At 31.0% G+C, this 21,506-nt stretch overlaps 2 protein-coding genes and 1 long non-coding RNA gene across 3 annotated transcripts in view; all 3 read right to left on the bottom strand.

Annotated features, from left to right (window-relative positions):
* LOC143532647 (uncharacterized) overlaps positions 1-21,506 on the bottom strand; it is a 210,532-nt gene that overhangs the window by 73,429 nt on the left and 115,597 nt on the right. The gene's annotated exons all lie outside the window — the stretch shown is intronic.
* On the bottom strand, positions 10,264-11,433 carry LOC143532634 (heavy metal-associated isoprenylated plant protein 39-like). The gene is made up of 3 exons (XM_077027633.1): positions 11,046-11,433; positions 10,639-10,714; positions 10,264-10,547 (listed from the first exon to the last, which is right to left on the bottom strand). Exons 1-3 carry the CDS (start codon positions 11,058-11,060, stop codon positions 10,264-10,266), a joined length of 375 nt encoding a protein of 124 aa, XP_076883748.1. The 5' UTR covers positions 11,061-11,433.
* LOC143532635 (glycosyltransferase BC10-like) lies at positions 17,500-18,527 on the bottom strand. Its single transcript, XM_077027634.1, has 6 exons — positions 18,405-18,527; positions 18,248-18,328; positions 18,108-18,149; positions 17,969-18,028; positions 17,749-17,895; positions 17,500-17,670 (listed from the first exon to the last, which is right to left on the bottom strand). The coding sequence occupies exons 1-6, from the start codon at positions 18,495-18,497 to the stop codon at positions 17,500-17,502; spliced, it is 594 nt and encodes a 197-aa protein (XP_076883749.1). The 5' UTR covers positions 18,498-18,527.

Consider the following 21,506-nt stretch of genomic DNA (forward strand, 5'->3'; position numbering starts at 1 on the left):
TAGATAAAAAATGTTTTTTACATAAACATGTTTTTTTTCATTAATTTTTTTTTAAATTATGAAAAAAAAGGAAAGAAAAACTCTTTAAAGAATATAAAAAACTTTTTAAAATAATAAATTAATAATGATAATAAAAGATAATAAAATGGTAAAGAAAAAACAAAAGGAATTAAATTGTATTAATGAAAAACTTGAAGGTAATGGTACATTTAGTAAATATGAAGTTGATGAGATGCACTTAGCATCACCCTAATCTCTATTGCATCTTAATTGTTTTCTCTAAGACTTAGACTTAGTTGTTTTTGGCCATGCTAATAATTTTTAGGTGTTTAGGATAGAATCAGGTACGATAAACTTTGACCAAGACAACGTAATTGGAGTCAATAATGACGTGGAAGCTTACGTAACGCTAAAAGACGGCATTTACTAATAGTTTTAGCACGACGTTGATTGAATAAGGGTATTTTATGTAACTAGCTTGACCAAATTTGAAACTTTGTTGTTTTTTGTTTAACCTGTACCTAATAAGAGCTAGTTAAACTAAAAGCTATTGTGTTTTTGTTAATTATAAATTATGAAACCATCAGACATATTGATAAATGATTGGGCTTTTGTCTCGTGTTACAGCTAGCGTATTAGATTAAGTGTAAATATGTTGTTTTTAGAACGACAGTTTTGATAAAAGAAGACTTCAAAGGATAGTATGAAACAAAGTTTCACCACTCTTTTAATTAGGTCATTTTTTTAAGTCCCATTTTTTTTGAACGGCCAACTAAGTAACGCCGGTACCCCGTACGCGGTCCCCATTGGCCAAAGGTAGCCCGAGCCGGCCACTAGTCCAGACGGACGGAGCCCCTAACGGTCCACCTGTTGAGGGATTCACCGGATAAAACCCAACCCCCACGCCCGCCAAACAGCACGACAGCGAGGAGCCGGTAAAACCGGGTGAGATCAGGACTCGAACCTTGGCAAGGCAGGGTTATCCCTCATATCTCCCATATTAGTTGGTGATAGTGAGGTTTGATCCCCTTACCTCTCACTTGTAAAGTGAGTGCTCTACCATTGAGCCACAACCAACTTACTTTTTAAGTCTCATTTAGCTCAATTAAATTTCACTTAATTGTTTAATTCTATGTTTTTTACTCATTTAACAATTCGTCATACAAGCATAAATTACAAAATATAAAATGAGTTCCTTGTTTTGGTCCTTTTTTTAAACAGTCTTATTATTAATGCATATAAAGGTAAAATAGTAAAAATTCTTGAATTATATATAATAAAATAATTAAAATTAAAATAGATAGCAATTACACATCAGTATATTTAGAAAAAGAAAAACAAATGTCACTTAGGCATGGTAACAAGCTTAACCTGGTAAAAAAGCTAGAATTAGCACATAAGTTAAAACTTAAGTGACTTAATCGAGATAAGAAACAAAAAAAAGAATAAATAACTTAATCAGAACAGTAGTGAATTTAGTTTCTATTCTATTAGTTCTATTAAATTACACCGTTTTGATGAAGGGTTGACTTACACTCTTTTTTATGCCTAAATTCTACGTTAAATATTTTAACCACTAAATTATCCATTTTTCACTTAAAAAGAATATAAAAGGTTTAATTTTTTTATATCATACCCAAACAATTTATTACACAACGATATATGTTTAAGATATTTTGAGAACTCTTACGAGTTATGAGAGCTCAAACAAACTCCATTAGGCCATGTGTAGTGGGCGTGGGCTCGGGAGATTTGTGGGCGCGAATGAGCTAGAACACCGCCCCCAACCCCCCCCCCCCCCCCCGGGCGATAATTGGGCGGAAAGGGGCGGGGACGGGTTGTTTTTGTCGCCGTGGAAGAAGAAGAAATATTATTATTTTAATACATGTTGTGTGTGTGTATATATGTATATGTATATGTATATATGTTGTGTGTGATATATATATATATATAGAAGAGGGTTTAAATAAAAAACAATTGTTTTGTGAGAAGTGTAAGAATGCTTTAAAATAAAACAAAACCACCTAAATAGGAAACTATACCATGTAAATAGGAAACTATACGGTTTTTAAAAACTACTAATCTCAACCGTCAGATCCTAGATCCAAGAGTCTAGATCTCTTCTTATGTTTCTCACAAAGTTATTGTTTTTTACATTAACCCTACCCTATATATATATATATATATATATATATATATATATATATATATATATCTACCTATTCTAATAAAGTAAAATAATGTAGACACATGTCAGTTAGTGGTTAATCCTCACAATTGTTTTCCCTCCAAAACTAATATATGTTATAGATTAATAATAATTCACTTTCCTTTTATATTATATTTATATTATATCTATAACATGATTAAATTATTTATTTTTCTTTAAACTCTATTTATATTATATCTATACACTTTTATAATAATAAATATTTACATATTATACCACTACTAATTGTTAAAATATATTTCACAACATACTTGGTGAAATCTAAAAATCAACAACAAATCGTTAAATATTGAAAAGAATATAATTTTAAATGTTATCATAAACATATTATATTATGTATATTGTTGAATATTGTAAATAATAAAACACTAATAAGCTTTCAATTTACGAAGTAATTTTTTTAATCATTAAATTATAAATATATGCTTAAAAGTTGATCCATTTTTTTATACATAAATCCATTTATCTGTTTTTTTTGTACATTGTCATATAATTTTATAAATTATAAATATATGATGTAAATCTATCTATTTCTTTTTCTGATTAATTTAGTAAACTATACATATATGTGTTAAATTGTAAGGAGAGTATATACCAACACTTTCAAATATATTAAAGTTTATCATATTTAGTTTCTTGTGGTTTTATTTTATCAATGATTGCTGCGGGTTTTTGTAGAACTTAAGTTTGATCGTAACGGGTTAAAAGTTGGTTAATAGATCGTTTGGTACAAATTAACTACATTTGGCTCAAATTTGTTACGGGTAAAAAGGGGTAATCTGAATATTTTTAAAATTTTGATAATGCAAATAGATTTATTGTTAAGTTTGTTACATGTTCAAAGTTTTGACTTGAAAATGTAAAACAAATTAAAGTTACAATTTTAAATGTGATTGGGTTTCGAATTTATTTTTAATGACATTTTTGAAAATAGTCAAGATTCGGGATTTTGCACTTTGGGTATTTTTCCCTTCACTATTAAAATTTAACAAAAAATGACGAACACTTCCGATATGCCACCTCAATGCCTATCAATGCTTCTAACTTTTATCAAATTAGAAAAAAATGTGTCAACATTGACTTTTCCTTGAATAGTGATCAGAATGTTTTATGTGAAGCATGACGTACAAAATTATGTTCAAGTGAAGCAAAACAATCATAAAATTGAACGGGTTAACATGTTATTTTTTTTATTGTCAATTGGCAAAGTCGAGAAACCTCTCAAAGTTATTAAATTCTTTTTTATGATGCCACTCAAAATTATTATTATATGAGAAGTATTTTTCAAAATTAGTTCATAACTAAATTTATTTCACTTATACATATATGATACTGAGAATAATTTTTCAATAGATGGAGTGTTCTTTAGTATGTTTTTGCACGTACAATATTTTTTAATTTAAGTTCATTTTTATTTTTTTTTTTGAAAAATTCATTTTGTGATATAAGTAAAATCAATTTATGTATAATGATACAAGCATATATGTAATACATTTTTCTATACACATTATGTATTGCTTTATTTGTAACTTATTTATTTAGATCATTCCGTGTGCTACACGGGCTTTAAAACTAGTATATATATATATATGTATAGGTGAGATCTAGAGAGAACTCCTTTTAAAGAGAGAACTAGAGAACTAGTAAAAATTTATTTTTAACTATTTAAAAAAAATATTTTATGATTTTTTTTCTTTCCTCCTTCTAGTAAGATGATATTGTTCCTAAAAAAATAAAAAATAAATAAATAACAAATAAAAAAATCGTCGATGTAATGCGTATGTGCATTATTGTGTATTTTTTATATAAAATAGTGTTTTATTGCATATAATACAACACAAATACATTATCTAATACACACTATTAAATATATGCAAATACTACATTAATAATTGTGTGCAAAACACATTATTGCATATCTACTATTATAATAAAAGACTACCCACTTGTGCCACTTGTCACTCTCTTAGCCATTCTCATCTATTTTTAACTTTTTTTTACAAAAACATTAATTTGAATTTGGTTAACTCATTTACCATGCTTCCTAAAAATTCGAATTTTTTGTTTATTTGGAAAGCTACAATCACGATTTACTAGATGTTTAAAACTTTTCATTATATATCTTTTTTTAATAACTAAAATACCATTAGTTGTTTCTTTTTTCATTATATAATATATATATATATATATATATATATATATATATATATATATATATATATTGACTATATTTTGTTTAATGTGCAGAGTTTAACATTTTCATTAAAATTACTTTATTTAAAAATTTTAAAATTAAGAGAATTTTAGGTATACATTAAAACCATTATTAGTTTTAGCTGAAACTTTGGAAACCTATAATTATGGTTTTCTGCTAAAACTCTAATCATACATATATAAGTGTGGAAACAATCATGGTTTACTAGGTGTTTAATATTTCAACAATTTTCTAAACGAAATTATCTAATCACAGGGGATGTGTATCAAATTATAAACACTCATTATTTAACACTTTTAACTAATATAAATGTGAACGATTTGATTTTTCAATCTTCCCTAAATTTAAATCAATAGATTATTTTAGGTAGATTTTTTAAGAAAGAAATTAATGGTCTAATATGATCAAGCTATAATTACGGGTTTTTTATTTAATTTGGTCAACTCATTTACCATGATTGTTTCTGAATTCATTCATTATTTTGAAAGCTGCAATCATAATTTTTAATAGTTATAGAGATATAAATATATCAACTTAATTAAATATTGCAACTTCTTTTTAAAATAATCATTAATTACACTTTAAAGTTTAAAACATTCATTCTCTAATATTTTCAAGTACTATATATAAGACACATCATGTAGTACTTTGCTAACTCGTCTCATACAGTTTAACATCTTCACAACTATGGCAAACATGTTAGTATGTCTTTTTTATATTTCTATCAATTGCATTCCTTATCTAATACTTCTACTATTTCATATATTCCTTGATTATATGACTTTTAATTGCAATAAATTAACAAATTGAAATATTTCAATACAAGTCGGTTGGTGATAGCAAATTTATCATGCTCAAACAACTTCTAAGTTCTACGGACTCTAAAGATGACTATCATCAAAGTTCGTGTAATTCGGTTTTGAGATAATCATGTTTGGGATAACCATGAACAAATAATCTCAAAGGACATGATATTAATTAATCAAGAGGTATGATATGTTATATGTGTTTATATATATTAGTTTCATTATATTATCATTTATATTACCTTTTTTAACATATGTATTCTTTGTATATGTCAGGGAAACATTGTTCATGAGAGCATATTACAAAAATTTATATACATATTTGAGAGATATATATCTGAAAATACGTGTTACATTTTAAAGAATGTTTATGCAGGTGACTACATTCCTACATACAAGTATGTGGATAAGAAAAAAAAAGTCAATCTCTTTTTAAAGTCAACTATTACACCTTGTGAGGAATTTGGTGGTGATTTATAAAGATTCAAATTTCACAACGTTGATGCACTTATTGACAAGGTTACTAAAACAAACACCATTGTTGGTAAGTATTATGTTACAAAATGATAGTTTGTATTAAAATTCCGTTAGTATAATATTATTAAAAGTATCCAATTCAATAAAAAAAATTAACCAACATATATGTTTTTACTTGAAAGAACTTTTGTTCTCACATGGACAACTATACATCGCCTTATCAAGAGTTACAAGCAGGCATATGCTAAAGATTTTGATTCTTGATAAACAAGGTAATCTGACCAATACAACTACAAATGCAGTGTAGAAGGTAATTTTCTTTCGTAAAATATTTGCGTAACGATTCTTTTGTAATTATTGTAATTTTAATGTAAGTTGTAATTGCATTAACAATATATGATACTTTCGGTGTTGATTGTATATTTCTTAATGTTTAAATTTTGAAATGAGAAAATTATGATTTGTCTCCCTATGTTTTATAGGCGGGAGCACTTTACATGCCCCCGTCCGATTTTACGTGTTACGTGCCATTAAAGCACAGGAGACAAATCATAATTTTCTCTTTTAAAATTTTAATCAATTACCTGTGTAATACACGGGTCTCAAACTAGTATGTAATACAACACTAATGCATATATGCACTATATCGATTTTTTTTAATTTTTGTATATAATATAAAACTATTGCAAATATACAATACAAACAACTATGTATATGCTATTTAACACTATTTCAAATATCAAAATGCACACTATTGCACATATGCAATATAAAAAAAAGTCGACGTATTGCATATATGCATTACAACGTTAATTTTTTTATTTGTTTTTCATTTTTATATTTTTTTTGTGGTGAAGAATAACAAAAAAAATAAGAAGGATGAAAGAAAAAAAAATTTAGAAAATATTTTTTTAATTAAATTAAAAATACTTCTTTATTAGTTCCCTAGTTCTCTCCATAAAATGGAGTTATCTCATGATCCTCTCCCTATATATGTATATTTATATATGTTGTGTGTGTATATATATGTATATGGGATTGATTTCTTTTGAGAACCACTTTGAGTTTTAAGAAATCGAAAGACCTCAACGTAACAAATTTTTTTTCGAAATTTTTTTTACACATGTGTAATACGTAAGTGTAAGTGGTGTACAAAAAATTACGGTATTTTTTTACACACCGAATCGACTTTTTATACATGTGTAACTAACGCTTAAACTTGTGTAATTATCAAAAATATTTATTCTCTCTCCTGCTTTATTTTTTAATTGAATTTAATCTCATGCACATATTTCATATCACTTAATTAAATGTGTGGTTCAAAATTGAGTTCTTAAAACTCACCATGGTTCTCAAAATAACCCTCCCATATGTATATGTATATGCAAAATGAATCATAGAAACAACCCGAACCACCCATTCCCTCATTTCGGTCAACACCATGGTTCCCAAAACCAACCGAACGTGAAGTTACAATGGAACCCGATGGACCTAAACCAACCGAGCTATCTGATTAACTTTTTGTTAGTTATGTATTTTTTTGTATTTCTTTTTAATTTTAATGCATTTTATTTAATTATTTAAAGAAATTGGTTTTTATTTGATTAGTTTAATTATAAAAGGAAAATAATAAAAAAAGATATCGTGGATCCAATTTGTAGCCCCTACACTAGAGGTGCACAAAAAACCCGTACCCGGAACTGGGCCCGAAAAAAATACCCGGAACCGGTTTTTATAATACACGGGTATTCCATACCCGAAACCGGAACCGACCCTACCCGTAGGGTATGAATAGGGTATGCATTTTGAGCTCAATACCCGTACCCGATTTATACTCGTAAATACCCAGAACTGGTCATACCCTATACTCATACCCGGTTATACCCGATACCAATTTTCTACTACTCGAAATAATACATGAGTTTTTATAGTATATGTTTATGTTTACTTCACAACTTTTATGTTTAAGTTTTTTAAAATTCATATTATTAAGTAAATAATTTGTACTTAAGTGAATTTACGGTTTTTGTAATATAGTTTAATTATTTTTATAAATTACAAAGCAAATTTAAATTTTAAATAAATTTAAAATTGTATAAAAAATTATAAATTCAAAACCCGGTATTAATAACTGGTCGTACCCGAACACACACTCGGTTCTTATACCCGAACCCGATCATACCCTACCCGGATACATAGGGTTGATTTTTTCTCCCCAATACCCTACCCGAACCCAATACCCGATTTTCCAATACCCGATCATACCCGAAACCGGTTCATACCCGAACCCGAGTATTAGAAAAAACCCGATTTGTGCACCTCTACCCTACACCATTACACCCCAAAAACAAATTCGCCCCCTTTGCTGACCGGGCGCCACGTGTTACAATTCGCCCCCATTTGTAGCGCTCCACTATACATAGCCTTATGATTTGACAATTATGTTTTTCATATATACTATATATAAGTTATATTACCTAGCTATGTTTTTTTTAACTTTTTCGTTACACGAGTTGACTATTGAAATATGTGTAACGAGTTGTTACAATTTAGTGTGAATATATAACATAACTTCTCGTTACATATGTTTTAGTAGTCGACTTGTGCAAAAGTAAAAAATAAAATTTTTTTCCAGTAAATGTAACTTTCTTTTTAAAGGGCAGGTAAATTGCACTGCGTAAATGTAACCTACATATTGATATGAAGAAAAAAATTAAATAAATATTGTTATAAATTTTCTTTGAGTTCTCAAAACTCATAAGAGTTTAGAAAATACCCTAACCATACCACGCTATAAGCATGAATTAACATCAGATTTAAAGTTTTTAAACTATATGAAAGTGCAGGTATTATTCATGAAGTCGGCATCATGTATTGCCCTAAACTATAAGTTATTGCATATCGTCTACAATTGTATGGTCATCTGCTTAAAAAACAAAAGATTCCTTGGATATTGATTGACCAACTCCGAAGTCGACATCATGTCATGTATAAACATTTTAGAAATCAAATTCAAAAAACATACATGTCAAATTACCTTGTATTCAATGGACTTTTATTAGTTGTTCATGACTTTTGGGGGAAATAATTTGTGGTCTACAAGATTTTTTTTTAAGTCTATCCTATTAGTTTTTTAAGATCTTGTTTCGAACGTTATGTTTGTAATCTTTGGATTCATTTGTTGTTTATATTTGCAAATTAAAATCAAGAAACAATTACATTTATTTTTTGTTTGTGGGATTGAAAAAATAAGTTATATGTACGGACGCATTCCTTTCACATATAATTTTATGTTAAAAACTGTTAAAACCGCATAAAATACATGTATCACATTTCAAACAAGTAAAATTTATCATGCGGATCTTAGAGTTTTCAGCAATTGTTTTTTTTTTAATATTTTCCTATATAACGACAAGCTATATAACTGTAATAGTATCCAAGTCCATTTGAGTTTATTATTGAAATATTTAATAAACAATCACTTTCTCTTCATTGGATTTTAAAAATGCGGTAATTATTTATTTATTTATTTCAAAATATATATTTATTTGTGAGTAATATGTGGGACAGCGCCATATACATAAAAATCAACGTCATAAACATCTCTTAATAAAGTTGAACATAATTCACATATCACCATTCATCGTAACAATATCATCAAAATAACAAGAGACGGAAAATAACTATGAACGAACCTCACACCAGATGCACGCTTTCACAATAAGCATACATGGTTTTCCCAAGGATAAACTTTTGTCAAATCACAAATTAATGTCACTCTTGACATATGTTAGGATGGTAAAGTGTCACATCACATGCAGTCAATATAGTTAGTCAAATGTCAACTGTGGTTAGTTGATTAACTGAGGTTTTCTGCACTTAGTTTATTAAATCTCCCGGCCCCCTCCGTAAACAATATGAAAATCATCTAAAATACATATATTCTTTTGCAAACTTACATTATATATCAAGGTTGCAAAAATCGTTAGCTAACCTAGACGGCCGACTGAAGAGTTGGGTGTACTCGAAATACTTGGTGAGAACTCGGACATGGTAAATATAAAGAAAATTAATTTTTAGATATAATATATATGTCAAATATCATAAGTTTACTAATACTTATAACAAAATAAATGAAGATCAATATAAATAAGAGTAATATATTGTTAAATAATAAATTATTCTAAAAAATTGTTAGTCATTAAGTAAAAAAAATAATATTTATTCTTTAACATTAAAAGATACGAGTTATGTTTTTATTTTTTTTAAGTAAAAATCGGCCAAAGTTCACTGAATAGATGCGATTGTGGCTGAGGTTGACCACCTTGTAGCTAGTACTCGGGGAGTACTCGGCCTTAGAAACCTACTTTTACAACATTGGTATATAACTTATCAATATCGATACAATATAATGCAACTGAATTTCCATATTATTCTATCAATAATACACAAACCCTTAGTAATGAAAACATAGAAATGATCACCAATCCAAACTCCACACTCTAATCCATGTACGTAATGCATCTTTCTTAGATTCAGCAAATAACACAATTATTTGGATATTCGTCCACAGTGCAAACACCGTATTGTTGTGGCATGTAATAAGGATAGTAATACCTATTATATTCCAGCCATTTCTTAAAGTCTTCTTCTTGTTCCTTCTTCTTCTTGTCATCACCTTTTTTGTCATCTTTCGCCGGTCCAACAGTGAGTATTGTCGGGTGCCATTTCTTAAGCTTACTGACAATACATACTGGATCAATGTCACCGATCACAGTTAGCTTCTTGTCTTTCATGTCCATCGCTATGGACTCGATCCCTGAAATTATTTCAAAAGAAGTTTTTGTGTAAGTTAAGTGCAATACATGGTTACTAAAATGGAAATAGAATGTAAAGAAACAATTCTTTACCTTGAAGGCTGGAAACTGACTTCAAAGCATTCCTTTTATCTTTATCGTCATGCACATCCACTTTAACAACCACTTTCTGCAAAGTCAATGATAAAATAAACTTAGGAAAGACTTAAATGCCGTAGTTGACTCAATGGTAGAGGCATATGCCTGTCAGTGGATGGTCACAGACACGCAGTTTAATCCTTGGCCATCGCGTTAATTCAGGAGTAGTATAGTTTTCATTCAAAGAAAAAAAAGATTGAAACGAGTCTAAATTAAGCATTGTTTTTATATAAATGATGTAAAGAAGTTGAAAACCATAAAGAAATATAAACAAAGATTATATTTTTAAGAAAAAAGACTTTCACTTGATTAAAAGTTTGTGATTTCAACATTAATATAAAACAGGAGTGAAGAAATTTCACCTTGTTTTCAGACATGTTGGCAGGTGTATTAAATAGTTAAAGAACTTAAGAGAAAACTTTGATTTCAAGTTGTGGGATGGTGAGTGATATGTGTATAAGATTTATAAGAAAAATAGGAGGGAAGGTAAGAGGGAGGAAACAGTGCGCTGATAGTTACTTGTGGAACAAATGTTACTAAAAAATGACTAGTTGGTCATAAGGCCAAAACAATATTCAATATTTGCAAAAGGGATTAGAAATATCAAAGACAAATATGAACACTTCGACCATGTCTGTAAAGTCATGAAGTGTGACATCAAGTGTTAGAATTCTTTGCTTTTGAGAATTGGGTCAAACGGATTGGTTAAATACGTCAAAACATGTATATGTTTTCCTGGTTAAGATGAAAAAAATAAGTTAGCAAGCGCTTTTGATAAAAGAACACTTTTGAAACAAACACTCTCTAATCAAGAATCTAGATCTTTAATCTTCGTTAAATTAAATATAATGTCAAAGAGAAATGATGCAATATAACGTACCTTAACTTACAAGAATACCTATATTCACGAAATTGATCCATAAAATCACATCTCAACATCTCGGAATCATCAATACATACCCAATTATTAATCGATTCACTGAAAAAAACAGATTTGGATGGTTAATCGATTAATTTTTTTCCCTTTTTTTCACGAAACTTGTTTTATGAGTGTTCTAATTTTTGACTGAGCGTTTTAGGTTTTCGGCTGAGCGTTTTGAGCGTTTTGCCTTTGTTTTTTTTTCTTTTGAGCGTGTCGCATACCTATCGTACGTTAATGCAGTATCTTGACCCTAATGTCAAATATATATTATTATAAAATACCTATTATTTATTAGGAATTATGTATTAAAGATTAAACCATTTGGCATATTTCCCGGCAATTAGCTTAATTATATAGTTCTAGCCATGCAACACTAGAGTAAGAATATAAAATAAGAATCGTCCAATTAGTAGGAAAATGAATAGAAATTGTCTAGTGCCTGAAACTAGATAAAATGTGCACGTATGCGCATGTGCGTGCGTGTATGTGTGTGTCACAAACCAGACTAATGATAGTTTGTAAATTTCAAAAGTGTTTTAATTTGGTCCATCATGCAAGTTTTCTCAAATTAAGTCATTAAATTTTTAAATCGGGCCTCATCAAATTTTTGGTGTAACAAGAAAGGAATGCAAGAGAAGATGCAATGTGCATTATATGTAGTTAGAAAAGGGTTCAAATAAAAAGAAGTTGTTTCTTAGGAATGGTAAGAACTTATAGAATTTTGATATTTGGCATTAAAACCTATGGTGAATGAATAATTTTAGTAAACTATGTCGGTTATAATGGTGAAAGAGTATTTCTAGGAAACTATGACAGTTTTTGATAATTTTAAATCTCAACCATTGATTGATATGATCCAATGGCTATGATTTATTCTTAGTCTTTCTATGAAATTACTTATTTTTAGGATAACCCTCTCCTATGTAGTTATACTTAAAATAAGTATAAAAAACTTTAAATTATATTATATTTAAAAAAAATCAACGTCTCCATACCACATCAACAATAAAGATAAAAAAAATTCTTAATGAAACAATTCAAAATGAAAATAAAACCTATAAATTAATTTAAATACAAAAATTTGTAACTTAACTGAAATATTTTTTTAAATTTAATTACTATTATAAAATTTTAATATTTGGTAAATATATTATTTAAAACTTAACTCTTCAAAATATTATAGCATTTGGGCCTTGGGTAAACGAAACTAATTGTCTGTCAAGTACAAAGTCAATGAGTCTATGGATCTATGGATGCATGTTAAAGAATGGTTTCAAGAAAATTTTATAGTAGAGGGAGACAAAATGTCATGTTCAAAAGTGACACACTTTTTTATATTTTATATATAAGAGGATAGGGATATTTCATACAGAGATACGTTTTTAAGGTTATAAAAACTCCTATAAAAATTACATAAAAATTTTTGTCCTTGGTAATTTGATTTCCCATATGTGGTTATGGTTCATTCAATGATTTAAGATATACCAAACATGCAACACTGTTTTCACGTCTGCTAGATTACACTTTGTGAAGGTTGAAAAGATGAACATGCCATGAAAAGTCTTGTTTACAGTCACTAACTTGTAGTCGTAAATGACTGTTGGAATATACATATCTTCAAAGATGTTAGATAAAGGTATGGATGAGGTTTACTATTAAATTTAAATTTTATTTTTTTTCCCGATTTGGGTTAATTCAAATCAACTTGAGTTCATACTTTTATATTTAAATAGGTTTTGAAAATTTTGAATTTGAGTTGATTGGAATAAAAATTGAGTTTTAAAAATGCCAAACCCTAGTAACTTGTTTCGAATAAACTGAATAACCCGAAAATCAATTATGTGGACACTTCAAATCCCTAACTTTAGGTGTTTTTTAAATTGATTCAGTTGTGAAATAAAATATCACGATGTATGTAAAAAACTTCACACCTCCCGTTCTTCATACTTTTTCAACTTCATACTTTTCCAAAAGAAACTCGAGTTTTTGGTGCGATTGCACAGACCAATCAATGGTTCAAGTCACACCTCCCATAATCCCATTGTGGAAGACATAATTTTTTCTGAAGAAAGCGCCATGATATATCTGACCCTGACCGGCGATTACTAGCGATTCTGGCTTCATGCAGGCGAGTTGCTGCCTGTTATCCGAACTCATGCCGGATTAATAGTATTTAGGGCCCTAGTTTGATGAAAAGTTCGTGTTAAACCTAATACAATGGATTTGGGGACTTTTGGCTATTACTAGTTTAAGTCACTTCTAATATGTAAAATATGTTGGATTGAATCAATTATATGTAACTGACCTGGGTGATAAGAATGGATTAATACGATAACAACAAAATAATTTGTGTGCTTGTGCATACTAGATGTTTGATAAAATGGTAAAAAAAAATTCTCGTAAAATTTAAATGATTTTGTTACCATATACATGACAAATCTTATCAATGGGTAAAAATGAATCAAATCAAAATGTTAACTTGTTTTGAATATCGTACATGTATGAATGTCGTAATACATTCTTAAACAAAAATCTAAACAAGACACCAGATATGAACGATCAAACACAAGAAATATAATCAACCACCAACCATGTAGAATGGAGTTGGCCTTATGACATGCCAGTTCGTGCCGTTGAGTGGTGCAATTTTGCGTGATTTTGCATCGTGTGATTCATTACATGTTAACTCATTGTATAACTAAGTTATTACATGATTATATTAATCAGTTATGTTGTGAAGGTCATCGGTAAAGCCAACGAATATGATGGTGGATAGTAATGATTGTGTTGTATCGATCATGAAAAAACTCAATTAATTAACATATAGACAAGGTAAGCCATGTATCGAATCTAGAGGAGCATGTGATCAACATCATGCGTTTGTTTGTTTATTTAAACTATTTACAAAATAACTATAAGAAACAATTATGAAGTTTCGTCGGAGTGCTGATCACACTAGTAGATTGACATTTAGATCGAGTAACACATAATGGTTTAAACAACTAACGAGAAGCAAATCACACCCAAGGTTCAAGCAAGTAATCATTCAGACCATTCATATTATTCAACAATACTTAATTACTAATTGAAAAATGTGATTTATATAAATGCCTAATCGTAGGCATTAACAATCATAGCACATATGTAACTCGTGTAAGGTAACCATCACTACATGAAAAAATGTTTGCTCAACAATAATAGAATTCATTACATAACATAAAATAATCTAAAAATCACACATAATCTACACCCAGGAATGGTTCTAGACGAGTCTCATAATCACACATACTCTACACCCAAGATGATGAACTACGACCCTGGTGGTGATTGGAGATGATCTAGGGCTCCTTGAATCGTCCCATGTCATCCCCAAGATGGATGAAGTAGGAGATGATCATTTTTTATTCAAAAAATGGTTTACATATGTAACGATACAAAAATTTCAGAGAAGATTAACATGGACCAATTGTTCACCCTAGGCAAATCAAACATCGGTCGTGGACATGAAAGATCCTTGAATCGTCCCATGTCATCCCCAAGATGGATGAAGTAGGAGATGATCATTTTTATTCAAAAAATGGTTTACATATGTAACGATACAAAAATTTCAGAGAAGATTAACATGGACCAATTGTTCACCCTAGGCAAATCAAACATCGGTCGTGGACATGAAAGATCCTTGGTTCATAAGTAATGGTCCCGCCTCTTGAATCACTAACGCATTTTGGGCTTAATGCTAGTGGACGAGAGGAGATCTCCACAATTAAGAGTGCTCTGATGGAGATCTCCACAGTTAAGATTGCTCAAGCTCAGTTAAGAGTGTGCAGAACCAGTCATGGAACAAGGTCTAGTGACTCCTAAGAAAGTGCAAGACAGGTTAGAGCCAGCAAGTACCGCAAAACCAAAAAAGCCATTCAGAACTAACGTTCCACCTATTCCATATCCTGGTCGTCTGAAGAATGAAATATTGTAAGCCTAGTACGCGAAGTTTCTAGAACTTTTCAAACAACTCCATATCAACATCCATTTTGTTGAAGTTATCGCTCAAATGCCAAAGTATGCAAAAATTTTGAAAGAAGTCCTCACAAACAAACTACCACCAAAGACGACTGATCCAGGGAGCTTTACGATCCCTTGTCTCATAGGAAATTTATTTGTTAGCAATGCCCATGGCCGACCTAGGAGCTAGCATTAATTTAATGCCTTGCGCGGTTTATGCAAAACTAGGGATAAGAGAGCCAAAGCCTACCCGCATGAGCTTTAGTAGCTGATCGTTCCAATAAATATTCTCGAGGAATTGTTGAAAACATGCTTGTCAACATTGACAAATTATTTTCTTAGTAGATTTTGTAATTCTTGATATGGATGAGGACAAAAGTGTACCTTTCTTGGCCACCACTAAAGCCCTCGTTGATGTATGCACATGAAAACTGACACTTAGGATAAATGATGAGGCAGTCACTTTGGATATAGATAAATCTACTCAACATCTACAACATCATGATGACACAATATATTGTATTGATATTATTTATTCCATTGTAAGTTGTTATATGAGAGAGTTTGTTATCATAGCCGTGCTCGAAACACAAATCATAGCGAAACTTTTCAAGAAGAGATCTATAAGTTCATCGAATGCAATGAAAAGGCATAGCCTTTTAGTGAAGAACAACCAACCTTTGAGTTAAAGGAAATCCTGGCTCATCTAGCATATGCCTTTCTAGAAAATGACTCCCAACTTCCCATAATTGTTTATGCCCATCTTGCCTAAGACGAAAAAGATAAAATTCTTAAGGTCTTGAAACAACATTAGAAGGCCATCGCCTAGAAGATGATGGACAACAAAGACATCAATCCTTTGTTTTGTACCTATAAAATCCTCATGGAGGAAGAGTACAAACCCGTAGTCCAACAACAAAGGCATCTTAATCCTAAAATGCAATATGTGGTGAAGAAAGAGGCTATGAACGATCAAACACAAGAAATATAATCCACCATCAACCATGTAGATTGGAGTTGGCCTTATGATACGCCACTTCGTGTCGTTGAGTGGTGCAATTTTGCGTGATTTTGCATCGTGTGATTCGTTACATGTTAACACGTTGTATAACTAAGTTATTACATGATTATACTAATCAGTTATGTTGTGAAGGTCATCAGTAAAGCCAACAAATATTATGGTGATAGTAATGATTGTGTTGTATCGATCATGAAAAAACTCAATTAACACATAGACAAGGTAAGCCATGTATCGAATCCAGAGGAGCATGTGATCAACATCATGCATTTGTTTGTTTATTTAAACTATTTACAGATTAACTATAAGAAACAATTATGAAGTTTCGTCGGAGTGCTGATCACACTAGTAGATTGACATTTAGATCGAGTAACACTTAGGGGGTGTTTGGTACAGAGAATGGAATTGTAGAGAAATGGAATAGAGAAATGGAATTGCAGAGAAAGGGAATTGGTCTGGAGAATGAGAATTGACTGTTCTGTTTGGTAGTACAGAGATTTCAGTAGAGAAATATAGCTGAGAATCATTTCTCTTGTTTGGTACATAGGAAATAAACTGAGAATTATAATAGTTAACGCTATGCACGGATGAGGTGATTACCAACCGAATCCAGTAAAAAGAAAGAAATAATACAAACACTTCATAAGATACCATCCACTTACAAAACTTAGTTGGTTTTGCACAATGGCAACACCAGCCCGTTTTTTTGGGCTTAGTCACTTATTATTCATTTTACAACAACGTGTTCGTTTTCAAAGAAACATGCCTGAAGATGGGAGAACAAGTCATTTTAATGACATCTATTTTTAGACAGTTACTGTGTATACACTGTATCTATGATGACAAATTGCTATTCAATCTAGATATTTCCTACCAGTCATGGAGTCGTATGTTGCAGAGCAGATGCATCAAAATTCCCTTCAGCCAGAAGCCGCATGGCCCCGTCTCTAGAGAACTTGCGAGCAAACAGAAAACAAGGGACCAATATTCCATTAGTCTTACACCATTCTGTTCGGTGTTCAGTCTCATAATACACATGGTTTATATCCTGCAATTGCAATATATATAAGTGGTTTCGCCATTTTAAGCAAAATGAATAATGATAGAAAAACATACAATATATAACCTTGATTCTTTGGATTTGTTGAGGGTTGGCACTTGCATAGTTATAGGTTACAGGATGCCAGCTTCTCGTTTCCATGTTTGTGGCGGACTGGATCCATGAAGTGTATGTCACAGTTCGCCTTTCAAGCTCTCCCTCGAGATCATTCATCTTAGGACACACAATTTAAACCTTATTATAAAGGGAAATAAGATTTCATAAGAAATTAAAAAATGTTTCTTACTGCAAGTAATGTCTGCACATAATGCTCATCAGGAATGCAATTACGCTGCTTCTGAAGTTTCTGCATATTTTGAAAAAAAAAATCACAATTGAGTTTTAGGCTGACCTTAAAATGATTTCAAGAAAATGTAATAACTTACATAATTCTGTTTTCCTTTACTATAATCTAAGGGTGGACGTCTCTGAAAAACATTAAATAAATAATGTTAGTAACAAATAAAAACCAATATGTTCATATGTTGTCCTTTTCTGATGTTATAACAAAAATGGAAATACAAACCTTACATAACTTCTTAAAAACAGGAAATACGATGCCGTCATATGCTACAACTTTTGCATGGCTTCTAATTAAAGCAATCCACTGAAAAGTTCAATTAAAAGGAGCCAAATTAAGGCAAAATTGCATAAGACAAAATGTGATAAAAATATGGTTCAACCTGTGAGGCTTTTCGCCATTTCCCCATTGGTATAACAGAAGACATCCTAGGATTGTAGCGACCTTCTTTCATATCAAGAAAGCTAAAACACATAAAGCCCAGATCAACAACAGTTTATACTAGGTGTTTGAATGGAAGTAATTATCTAATTACTTCAACTACAAGTTGCAATAATCAGTTTCGAGTATTTGGGCAACCTACGTTTGTTTATGATTTTCTGGTGTCAAATAAACTAACTAACTATTCAAAGCTGCTCGAATACTAAACAACTATCTACCTACGATTTCTAACTTCACGATTGAAATCAACATAATTAAGTACAATTAGGTCAAAATTAACAGCAATAGAACCACAAATTATGTACAGTACAATTGAATTATGCTTTAGAAATGATCTCCAAGCTCATGTACAATCAAATTAAGCATCATAAACATAATTCAAATCCGATAATAATAACAATAATAATAGATAGAACAACCTAACGATAAGCTTTTGGACGAGTACAATATCAACGAATACAATTCAATTCTGCTTAATCAATGATCTCCAAGCTCACGTACAGTCAAATTAAACATCATAAAGATAACTCAATTCTAATAATATTAGAATAACCTAATTATAACAGCTAGAACAACTAAATAACTTCATGATTAAAATCAACATAATTAAGTACACTCAGGTCAAAATAATAGAACAATCTAACGATAAGCTTTTGGACGAGTACAGAACTCAATAAATACAACTCAATTCTGCTTCAGCAATCATCTTCAAGCTCGAGTACAATCAAGTTAAACATCACCAATATAATTCAATTCTGACAACAACAACAATAATTAAATAACCTAATTACAAAAGTTTGAATAAGTAAATAACTATCTACCTAACCATTTCTAACTTCACGATTGAAATCAACAAATTAAGCACAATTAGGTCAAAATTCGCCAAGCTCATGTATAGTCAAGTTAAACATCATAAACATAATCCAAATCCAATAATAACAATAATAAGTAATAACAACTACCTGACTACAACAGCTTGAATAAGTAAATAACTAATAACTATCTGCTATGATTTCTATCTAACATCACGATTCAATTCAACATAATTAACTCCAATTAGGTCAAAACTAACGGCAAATAAGCCGTACCTTTTGAGACGAAGAGCCAATTAGCGCGTTCGCAAGAGCACCTAGCGGATTTGACGACGAAGAAGAGCCAGGTACGGCACACGCCGCAACGCCGGTGACTAAATCACGCATCGCCATCGGTCAATTGACTGTGAGCTCTGGTTCGATTGAGCTAGGGTTTGGATAGCAATCGATAATCTGTTTGGACCTTTATAGAGGAGGATGTTTGATCACGTTATGTATTGATGAACAAAACAACAAAGCCGAACAATAATAGGATCGTTGGAGAGAGTGAGGAAGAGGCGTGAGAGAGTGAGGCTGAGAAATGAAATCAGAGAAATCCAATTCTCCGCTTTTTGTAGAGAAACAAAATCAGAGAAATGGAAATGGTTTATTTCCATTTCTCACCTTTTTCTTACATAAACAAACAAGAGAATTCTTTCCAATTCCATTTCTCACCTCTCAATTCCCTCTACCAAACACCCCCTTAATGATTTTAACAATTAACGAGAAGCAAATCACACCCAAGGTTCAAGCAAGTAATCATTCAGACCATTCATATTATTCAACAATACTTAATTACTAATTGACAAATGTGATTTATATAAATTCCTAATCGTAGGCATTAACAATCATAGCACATAAGTAACTCGTGTAAGGTAACCATCACTACATGAAAAAAATGTTTGCTCAACAATACTAGAATTCATTACATAACATAAAATAATCTAAAAAAACACACATATTCTACACCCAGGAATGATTCTAGACGAGTCTCATAATCACACATACTCTACACCCAAGATGATGAACTACGACCTTGGTGGTGATTGGAGATGATCTAGGGCTCCTTGAATCATCCCATGTCATCCCCAAGATGGATTAAGTAGGAGATAATCATTTTTTATTCAAAAAATGGTTTATATATGTAATGATACAAAAATTTCAGAGAAGATTAACATGGACCAATTGTTCACCCTAGGCAAATCAAACATCGTTCGTGGACATGAGAGATCCTTGGTTCATAAGTAATGGTCTCGCCTCTTGAACCACTAACTCATTTTGGGCTTAATGCTAGCGGACTAGAGGATATCTCCACAATTAAGAGTTCTTTGATGGAGATCTCCACAGTTAAGAATGCTCAAGCTCAGTTAAGAGTGTGCAGAACCAGTCATGGAACAAGGTCTAGTGACTCCTAAGAAAGTGCAAGACAAGTTAGAGCCAGCAAGTACCGCAAAACCAAAGAAGCCAGTCAGAACTAACTTTCCACCTATTCTATATCCTGGTCGTCTGAAGAATGAAAGATTGGAAGCCTGGTATAGGAAGTTTCTAGAACTTTTCAAACAACTCCATATCAACATCCATTTTGTTGAAGTTATCGATCAAATGCCAAAGTATGCCAAAATTCTGAAAGAAGTCCTCAAACAAACTACCACCAAAGACGACTGATCCAGGGAGCTTTACAATCCCTTGTCTCATAGGAAATTTATTTGTTAGCAATGCCCATGGCCGACCTAGGAGCTAGCATTAATTTAATGCCTTGCGCGGTTTATGCAAAACTAGGGATAAGAGAGCCAAAGCCTACCCGCATGAGCTTTAGTTAGCTGATCGTTCCATTAAATATCCTCGAGAAATTGTTGAAAACATGCTTGTCAAAATTGACAAATTATTTTCTTATTAGATTTTGTATTTCTTGATATGGATGAGGACAAAAGTGTACCTTTCTTGGCCACCACTAAAGCCCTCGTTGATGTATGCACATGAAAACTCAAACTTAGGATAAATGATGAGGCAGTCACTTTTGATATAGGTAAATCTACTCAACATCTACAACATCATGATGACACAATATATTGTATTGATATTATTTATTCCATTGTAAGTTGTTATATGAGAGAGTTTGTTATCATAGCCGTGCCCGAAACACAAACATACCGAAACTTATTCCTGAACCCATTCAAGAAGCACCAGAAGAG

Source organism: Bidens hawaiensis, unplaced genomic scaffold (genome assembly GCF_021521415.1).
Source record: "Bidens hawaiensis isolate Kalapana, Puna unplaced genomic scaffold, B.hawaiensis_p1.1 tig00009539_1, whole genome shotgun sequence".
Lineage (NCBI taxonomy): Eukaryota > Viridiplantae > Streptophyta > Magnoliopsida > Asterales > Asteraceae > Bidens > Bidens hawaiensis.